The sequence below is a fragment of the Priapulus caudatus genome, unplaced genomic scaffold (genome assembly GCF_000485595.1).
Source record: "Priapulus caudatus unplaced genomic scaffold, Priapulus_caudatus-5.0.1 Scaffold981, whole genome shotgun sequence".
Lineage (NCBI taxonomy): Eukaryota > Metazoa > Priapulida > Priapulimorpha > Priapulimorphida > Priapulidae > Priapulus > Priapulus caudatus.
The window spans coordinates 105,543-115,755 of record NW_014578042.1 but is presented as its reverse complement, the minus strand read 5'-3'; the positions used below and the strand labels follow the sequence as shown (position 1 = coordinate 115,755).

General features: G+C 42.7%; 1 protein-coding gene across 1 annotated transcript in view; it reads left to right on the top strand.

Moving 5' to 3' along the window:
- Nucleotides 1–5,171: 5,171 nt before the first annotated feature.
- Nucleotides 5,172–10,213, top strand: part of LOC106814805 (phosphatidylinositol 5-phosphate 4-kinase type-2 alpha-like) — a gene marked incomplete at its 5' end in the record, with an annotated part of 8,566 nt that continues 3,524 nt past the window's right edge. The window contains 5 exon segments of the mRNA XM_014819158.1: nucleotides 5,172–5,269; nucleotides 5,867–5,963; nucleotides 6,737–6,889; nucleotides 8,299–8,484; nucleotides 8,686–8,799. Of these exon segments, the coding sequence (XP_014674644.1) occupies nucleotides 5,172–5,269; nucleotides 5,867–5,963; nucleotides 6,737–6,889; nucleotides 8,299–8,484; nucleotides 8,686–8,799 (648 nt within the window).

The following is a 10,213-nucleotide window of genomic DNA, read 5'->3' as shown; positions in this document are numbered from 1 at the left end:
TAGGACTCACCTTCTTCACCTCTTGTCATCTATCACGGTATTCCCTCTCATCCTGGCCTCCTCTCCTCTGCCTCATCCTTCTCCTCTCTCTCCTCTCCTCTTTTTTCTCCTGCCCATACACCTCATCACCTTATCCCTCAGTCCTCTCCTCATTCCTCATCTCCTCCATCCCTCCTCCTTCCTCCTTCTCTCACACCTATCCAAACAACCTTCTCCCTCATCCTTCCTTCTCTCTCCGTGCTCCTGCCTCCTACTCCTCCTCTCCCCTTCGTACTCCAACGCACTTTTTGTCTCCCCTACTCTCCTCCTCCTCCTCCTCTCTCTTCTCTTCTCTCGTCCTCCTCTCCTCCTCCTTCACCGTACTTCACACACTTCTACTCCTCCTCCTACTTCTCCCTTCCTCTCCCTCCTCCATTACAACTTTATCCCTCCTTCCCTGCCCCTTCTCTCAATGACCTTCTTCATTCGATCTCCATCACCTCCGCTGCCTCCTTCCTCCCTCGCTTTCCTCCTCCATCCCTCCCTCCTCCTTCTTCCTCTGTCCTTCCACCCTTTTTTCCTCCCCTACTCATCAACTTCTTTCCTGTCCTCCTCCTCTTCCTCCGCTCTGCCCCCTACTCCTCCTCATGGCCGGTTTTCATTCCGATCTCCATCACCTTCGTCCTCCTCCTCTCCCTCACCTCCTCTCCTCCCCCACTCCATCACTTCTTCACTCTGCCTCTGCCTCCTGCCTCCTAATCCTCCAATGACCAGTCTTATTCGATCTCCAGTCACCATCCTGCTCCATCTTCCTCCTCCCTTACTCCCTTCCTCCTCTTTTCCTCCCTACTACTCAGTCACCCTTCTCCGTCCCTCGCTCTCGCCCTGCGCTCCTCCCCCTACTCATCACTTTCTCCCCTCCTCCATTCTTGCCCCCTACTCTATCCTCCATAGAGCCGTCTTCATTCGATCTTCCTCACCGTCTCACGCCCTCTCTTCCCCTCCTCCTCCCCCTACTCCATCGCCTTCTTCCCTCATTCTCCTCCTCCTCCTCCTCCTCCTCCTCCTCCTCCTCCTCCTGCCCCCTACTCCTCCTCCATGACCGTCTTCATTCGATCTCCATCTCAGGGGCAGGTACGTTTATGTAAACACAGGGTACATATATGCTGAGAAGATACAGGTCTGGTACACTTGTGTATACATATACGTACCTTGGGTACATATATATCTGTAGTACCTGATACGACAACGACCCCTTCAGCGACATTAACGGCTAATAGATTGCACAAGTAAATTTTGGACAAGTAAAAATTGCTTCTTGTTGCCCGACAGGACAACCAGATCTGAAAATAAGCGTCGAGGCCTGGAAAGTTCATGTTTAAGATGAACCGTTTGTGACTATCTCTACTACAAGTACAGAGGTCGTTAGTGTTAGTAGTTAGTACAAGTACAGTATAGAGTTAGTTATAAGTTGAGTTATCCTGTTTGTGATAGTTTAATATTTGTAGAGTTGTATTGCAATTATATTAGTTGACTGAATATAAGCCACATAGAAGCGTGTTATGCTAGTGTTAGGATGAACTTCGTATTATAAAAAGCTTAGAATACCAGTTACATGAATGTAGGTTTATAAGTATATATGCGGGTTATTTTCATAACAGTACCTGACAAAACCATGACTACTATTCCACGTCAATTATAGACACAGAGAGTGGATTGTATATTAACCAGGGTGATTCCAACTGAGTATAAGTAAATTTGAGTTCCTAATTTGCTTATTTAACAAAAATCAAATTGAAATCATCTTTTCGTTTGAAAAGGGGAGGGATTGTAGTGTTTAACCTGAGAATTGAGTGCTATAAATACTGAGTAGGTTTTATTAAATAAGAGCGAGTACCAATTGCACCCATTTGAAAAATGCTGGGTCTCTGAGTAACACTGGTTAGAGAGAGGACTGCAGCCAGCATCAGAAATGGGTGTGGGATTGTCACTCTTCATACATTTATGGTTTCAAATTGGGGCGTATTATAGCATGTACACAGTGCATCTACCAATATGATGCCAGAGCATATCAGTGTTTGTAGCAAAGCACGACTTCTTTCACCATAAAGTATTACGTTGCGAGTTATCGCATGGTGCATTATCTATTCGTTAGCTGTAGAATTACTTCAGCATTTATTGTTGGCCTTGTGGGTAGCAACCACAGGGAAATTATGAAGCTCTTACACTCGCAATACCATCAATGTGTAATGGCTGTATGTTATTGAGCAAGAATGTAATGCTTTGCGAAAAATATGCTAACTACATAGAAGCCACATGTGGCTCTATCAGTATCACTACCCGTGATGGTTTCGCATAGACTGCACAAAAGACTGTGCAAAAAAGGATTGGCATCACGGTAGTAGGAGCCATGTCTGAGCTCAAATTATTCTCAGCTGGCTAAGTTGTGGTGGTAGTCGGGGACTGTGTGTACCACTAAATGTTTTTGTGAAATCATACACACGGGAACATTGGGCTACCAGTGAGGGTAGAGTACATTATCTAACACCCACTAAATGTTAAATCTGTGTGGAAATTCTGCAAATTTCTGCACTAAATGTGTAATCCTAACCGTGACCGTAATCTAACGATGAAGGAGTCTGAGTCCACGGCTATCAATTGTTGGAGGGACTACGCAGGACTAGTATATGGAAGGTCTAATGTATTTGGACCACTAACTTGATGCGTCTTGATGAATGTCGTTAAAAGTTGGAAGATGGCCAATTCAGATTTCTATTGTTAGTCCCCGTCTATAGTAGATACCGACTCAACAAACAACATTTTTGTGTGACTCGGAACTGAAAGAAAGGTTCATGTGTTTCAATTATCCAATGACCACAGTTTGACAAAGGTGGATGGGAGTAGTCAGCAGGGCTCAATTTTAACAGTCGTCCGGTCGTCCGTGACGACTGGATTTTCTCTCGGGCAACTACAAATTGCTTCCACACAAGAAAAACCGCGATGCTAATCGCGATGGAAATACCGAGATAATTGTGTCGTTGTTCACACAGGCGGAAATATCTCGCTAATCGCCGAGCGGGATAATTCTATTAATCGAACTGCGCATGCTCACTGCCGGAATGATGCTCACTGCGCATGCTCACTGCTCACTCGCTTGGAATGATGGGATAGAAAATACCGGGATTATTTGTGCGAGCGTTCACACACACGCCGCGGTGCAAATAATCGCGCTAATTCCCAAATAATCGCAGTCAAAAGTGCGATGTGGAGCGATTATTAGTGAGATTATTGCGTTCACAGTTGTAATAATCTCGGTATTTCGATCGCGATGCAAAAACCGGGATTTGCATCCCGCTAATTCGCGCCAGTGTGAACGCGCCTAGTGTTAGTAATGTTAGTAATGTTAGTAGTGTTAGTTAACTTAATGTAAATAACTAAATGTTATGAAATAATTTCATGCAACTTTTAATTACTATTATTATACGTCATTGATCCCAGCATCATTTACCACATTACCAATACTTTATTCTCTTCATATAATGAGTGAAACAATGCGAATGGCCATGTCTGCTGTCACTGCAATACGTACAAAATGTACATGATTAGGCCTTTTGCTTTACAGCACTGAGCATCACGTGAGCAGAGCGCATGCAGCACATGTTTAAATAATATCCGGACAACCAAAACTCTTGAGGGACAACCATATGCTACTCCCCCAAAAAAACCTTAAAATTGAGCACTGGGACTCAGAGTGTATCAGGGTTTCTTCTGAGGGAAAATTAGACAAAGGAGGTAATGGCCAGTTTGGGAAAAAAACGCACGATGGATTCAAAGGCGTGCCGTACCCCACGTCACATGACTCAATAAACGCACATGGCAATCTAAATATCATAAATATGCCCGAATAAGCACGTGGTGATCTATTTATTTTTGGGTTGACACTATTTTGACAACGGCGGGTAAATACAGGAACATTTTCACAACGGTGATGTTAAATTTGACAACGGTGGTGCGCCACTGTGCCTCTTATGTATAAGAAACCCTGTGTATGCATGGTTCGCATTTGATAATTGCGAGATTTCGGATTTCCGTAAAACAATCAATTTAAGTATATTTGTACTGGGAAATTAGCATATTAATCTGTAATTAATTGACATTTTTGTCTCACTTTTGCTTTCACCGGAGATGTTTTATCACAAGAATATCTGTTAGTGTTAGTCAGTCTATTGGTTTGAGTGAGATTAGTAAGTACGATAGTGCGCTCCCGATTTTGGATATTGTTGCTAGGTTAGTCAAGTTAGACCAGTTTACGTGTGTTTTTTACACGAGCACGCCAGATTGTAGCCTTTGTGGGACTTTATTTCCATGCATTGTCTTTTAGAACATCTTACCACAGCATGGAGTAGTTAGAACTGCTACACGTTTGCTAGTTATACGTTTTATAGGAGTGTTTAGAATGTCAAATGCGATAGAACTATTCATATAATGCATGGGTCGAAATTATCCGTATTTTAATGCTCGGGCCTGACATTTCTGATACTAGCAAGCCCGACGGACCAGTAGAAAATCCACCCCAGCATGAAAAACCGTCCCCGGCACGCCAGCAAGGATGAAAAGTTACCGCAGTATCGCTCACTTGTGTCAAGTTGTGCACAACAGCAACCCGGGTCCTACGTGTAATCTACGCTTTGAAGCCTGGCGATTCTAATCGTTACCAGCGGTCATCTGCACTAATGAGGGGGTCCAATTAACTCATTTCCTGCCACATTTACATTGAAATCAGCCTGGCTTTTCATATTGTATCTTCGGTAAATAAACACCGAGACTTGGATTCATGACTTAGACTAGACATGGAGTAAACATGCAGAGTTTGTGTACATTCTATTGCTGTAGTGCAGGCCAGCCAACAGAGTCTAGAGAGTAAGGACACCAGGGAGGACAGTGAGAATTCTGACAGCTGATTAGTAGTCACTGAATATGGTTTTTGTATTACTGTAAATAGATTCCATTGTAAAAATGTCAAATTTCAGTTTTTATTTAAAAACAATTCTGCAGTATCTAGGGAATGATGCGGGCCTGTAGTTTGCCTGGTGGGCCTGCAAAATTCTTTACCTACAGGCCTGGCTGACCTGTAAATTTTCAAACTAATTTCTGTCCCTGTAATGTCATCTGCTTCTGTTGTCTCGTTACAGATCAACGAGTTGAGTCATGTTAACATCCCCGTCATGCTATTGCCTGATGATTTCAAAGCTTTCAGCAAGACACGGGTAGACAACCACCTCTTCAACAAGTAAGTGTGGTCAGGATTGGTCATTATGGCCATGTATACTCATTTACAATTATATATATAATTGTACTTATTATACGAGTTGTAGGCCCGAGTTATACCAATTGCTACCCAATTGTTTCTTCTTGGAATAACTTGCTCGGTTATTGTAATAATATGAGAGTTCATTTATTTCCGGAAAAAGCCATTATCTAACCAGGTTAAATGTGTTGGCTTGTCGTAAAATCATTTTACTCTTATAACCGAGCTATTGGTTTCAGGGTTGTTGTATGTGTAAGTGTATCACCTGTAAACATCAATTCATGTTAAATGTTATGAGATTTGTCACTTGAATTGACGTGACTGAAATTTTGCACTAATAATTTGCTTATTATCTTTCACTGTGGTTCATTTCCTTCCAGAGTATACGTACCTAAAATTTTATTTGAACCATGTCAGAACAGCTATTTGACACCAAAAACTAAAGAAGTTGCTTATAATAGTTGTTATTATGTCACGTGCATTCCACGGTGTTTTTTTTGACAGAGAAAACATGCCTAAACAAGTTACTTTTAATAGTTGTTATTATGTCGCATGCATTCTGTGGTTCATTTTTTACAGAGAAAACATGCCAAGCCATTTCAAAGTGAAAGAGTATTGTCCGATTGTGTTTCGTAACCTACGTGAACGATATGGCATTGAGGACAGCGACTATTTGGTACGTTTTGTTCGGTTTAATTCTGTTTTAAGGCATCGGTTTTATTGTAGAGGCATTAACTCATTGTTACTCAAGTCTATGTGTGTTAACGACAAAACAACGACAAAAGTCAACAACCAAATATTGTTTTCCGAGGTCTTATCTTCTGTTCTGTGTTTCACCTCAAATGCGATTCCCAAGTCTTCTGTAAGCAGCTCCAATATGCGGGTAAACTCGACAAGTTTCGCACGTGGCACCGAACGTGGCAGCGATGCCACTCGACAAAAGTTACCGATCAAAGTGTTCTCCGAGGTTCTATCATCAGTCTGCTCCATCTTAAACGCGATTCCTTTCGTCTCGTATCTTGTAGAAGTCGCGGACAAAATGCGTTTTCTCCGAGGTTCTGTTTTCTATTCTGTACTCCATCTCAAACGCGATTCCTTTCATCTCTGATGAAATCTGAAGTCGCTGATGAAATGTGTTGGTATGATTGTAGGTGCATTAACTCATTGTAACTCAAGTTTTCGCGTGTTAATGACGAAATAACGACAAAGGTTAACAACCAAATTGTTCTTCAAGGTTCTATCTTTACTTTGTTTCATCTTAAACGTGAATCCTTTTGTCAAGTAGAAGTAGCTGATGAAATGCGTTTCCTCTCAAGTTGCATTAACACTCAAGTCTCCGTGTGTTAACGGCAAAATAACGGCAAAAGCTAACAAGCAAATTGTTTTCCGGTGTTCTATCGTCAGTCTGCTCCATCTCAAACGCGATTGCGTTCGTCTCGTATCTTGTAGAAGTCGCTGACGAAGTGCGAGCCGGTGGCGTCGGACGCGCAGGGCCGCAGCACGGCCCGCTTCCTCATGTCTCACGACCACAAGTTCATCATCAAGACGATGGTCAGCGAGGAGGTGGAACAGATGCACAGCATACTCAAGGCGTATCACCAGGTGAGCAGCAGCATCAGCAGCATGTACGTGTGTGGTAGGGAGGGTAGAGTAGGGTGGGTAGAGAGTGCTAGCACTTTAGGTTAGCAGCAGCAGCAGCACGACGTCCATTTTTGGGGGTGGGTGGGGAGACTAGGGGAGCAGCAGCAGCAGCACCACATCCATTTGCGGGGGTGGGGTGGGGAGTGCAATTAGGGCATACTAGGGGAGCAGCAGCAGCAAGCAGCAGCAGCACGTCCATATTGCGGGGGTGGGGTGGGGAAGTGCATTAGCATATCAGGGAGGCCAGCAGGCAGGCAGCAGCACGACAGTCCATTTTCTGGGGGTGGGTGGGGAGACTAGGGGGACGCCAGGCAGCAAGGCAGCATCCACGTCCATATTGGCGGGTGGGGTGGGGAGTGTATTAGCATATAGGGGAGCAGGCAGCAGGCAGCAGCACCATGTCCATCGTTGCGGGGGTGTGGGGTGGGGAGTGGCATTAGCATATAGGGGGCAGGCAGCAGCACGTCCATTTGCGGGGCGTGGGGTGGGAGAGTGCAATTAGCATATAGGGAGCAGCAGGCAGCAGCACGTCCATTTTGGCGGGTGGGGGGGAGTGCATTAGGCATATTAGGGGAGGCAGCAGCAGCAGCAGCAGCAGCACTCCCGACCGTCGACCGACTCGGCGTTACTGTGACTGTATGTGCCTTCCGGTCGCCGCTGTGTAGCGCTGACGTGCGATACGTTATTCTACAGCGTTACTACACTACACGCGTAAGGGGCGGGTCATTACCACATGACGATAAATAACAAGAACGGTATTTTGTGGAGTAAGGGCTGTGTCTAATGACTGGAAATGCGAGAAAAAGAATAGCTAAGAAGGAAACATAAATTTAATTGTGAATGATGACGGAAACACGCGAGTTGTTCCAGCTAAGCTATCGCAAGAACCGTGAGTCGGTCGCAGTACTGACTAATGTCGAGTCGGTGTTCGGCGAAAATACCAGATTTTCACCGCTCATTATCTCAGCATAGGGGCATCGTAGGGACATGCGGTTTGTTTTATATGAACAAGGTAGGACAGCTGATCAATAATACGTATAAAGAATCGTAAAAATAAAACGGGGAGTTTCAGCATTTCACCGTTGTATGTTCTCCTTCTTTATACGCTCTTGATATATATATATATATATATATATGCACGCATGCACACACATGATGGTGAATTGTATCAATACTTGTGTATAATACGTTACTATAATATATGAATTATCTTATAATAGTAGGCATGTACCATAAAAGTCGCTTAGAAATGAGATCAATTAAAATTTTTATATGTATTTGTTGTTATCCTGTTTCCATACCAGTCATGAATATTGGAAGTAGTATTACATCCTTAACTAGTGTTAGTGTTAATGTACATGCGTTTACAGTATGTGGTGGAGAACCATGGACAGACGTTACTTCCACAATACCTCGGCTTATATCGATTCACTGTGGATGGCGCGGAGACGTACATGGTCATTACAAGAAACGTATTCAGTCAAAATCTCACCATTCACAAAAAATATGATCTCAAGGGTTCAACGGTGGATAGATCAGCCAGTGAAAAAGAACGGGTAATGTAGTGTCTCCTGTATTGAAAAAATATATATTTCAATGTTACGTGCATCAAAGACATTATTAATGAAATTTCTTTCACACTTTACAAGAAAAGGAAAAATAAAGATCAAAGTCAGGTACGCATGTGAGTATTTAATGTTCTGATTATTGTAAGGTTTGACATTGATTTCGGTTTGATGTGATATATTCGCTTGCAGGCCAAAGATTTGCCAACGTTTAAGGACAATGACTTTGTCAATGATGGAGTCATAGTACATGTTGGATCAGAAACCAAAGCAAAGTTAATAGAGAAAATCACTAAAGACGTTGAGGTGAGTATGTATGCGTATGTCACACGATCCGGACTTTGCAAGAGTTTTCCAGTGTTTTCACCACTTTCATGCCACCTACCGTTATTGCGTGAGTAACAGCAATTGTCTAGAGTAACAATAAAATGTCTTAGAACCTTCGTATTCACCAAAGAAGTGCCAGTTTCGAACTACTAGTTTGGTAGTAAACAAACTAACAATCGTTTGTTGTCATCTTGAAACTAGCCGGAAGTATGGATTAGCTTGTGGCGCCACTGCTTATCTGCCATAGACATAGTATAGGCTCTCTCAAATCATGCACTTGTTTTCAATTAATCACCGACACAAATACAAGTTTACCAATTCTGCCATTAGGCATTATCGCGACACAATCAAATGCATTGCCGTTACGATGTGTTCATATCCAATTTTCTATGCTATAACTGCATAAAATTTTAGTGTTTTTAACGTTGGTGTAATCAGTGATATTTCCGCTGTCAGGTGAGACTATATTCAGCTATATTTAGTGTTTCTGAGCAAAAATCTCGCAATAGTCAGTTTAAATAAAAATCTTATCAACATTGACCGAGTTAATATGGTGTAATATTATAGCATTGTATTGTGTGATATTTAATTGGATTTTTATTGTTTTTCATTTTATTGAGACTGCGCTTATTTATTGTTGTAATTTTTAAAACGATGCCATCTTGAGTAAAGCCAACATCAAAAATCTGTAGTTTAGTATGGCCTTTCCTATTAGTAGATATATTACTTGTGGAATGTCATTCATCATATAGAACACAGTGAGTTTGATGGTCAAATTTCAAAAACAAGTACGTCTTATAAGTCACAAATTTACTGTAAATAGTTGAAATTGGGTCAGTAATCAGGTAATTAAAATCTCAAGCTCGACCCCGAACCCCAACCTTTACGACACCGGACGCTGTGATTTTGAGGGCCAGAATTTGAAAGCAAGTGCGTCCTATATGCCGCAAATTACGGCAAATAATTGTGAAACGTTTCTCGGTCTGCTCTCACATGATGGACACAAATGGGGTCTCGGTCGTCGTGTAATTGCAAAATGTTTCTCCGTCCTTCTCGTGCAGTTTCTCACCAGTCAGCACCTCATGGAATCGTTTCTTTGTCTTCCTCTTACAGTTTCTCACCAGTCAGCACCTCATGGAATCGTTTCTTTGTCTTCCTCTTACAGTTTCTCACCAGTCCGCACCTCATGGAATCGTTTCTTTGTCTTTCCTCTTGCAGTTTCTCACCAGTCGGCACCTCATGGAATCGTTTCTCCATTCTTCCTCTTACAGTTTCTCACCAGTCGGCACCTCATGGAATCATTTCTCCGTCCTTCCTCTTACAGTTTCTCACCAGTCAGCACCTCATGGAATCGTTTCTTTGTCTTCCTCTTACAGTTTCTCACCAGTCCGCA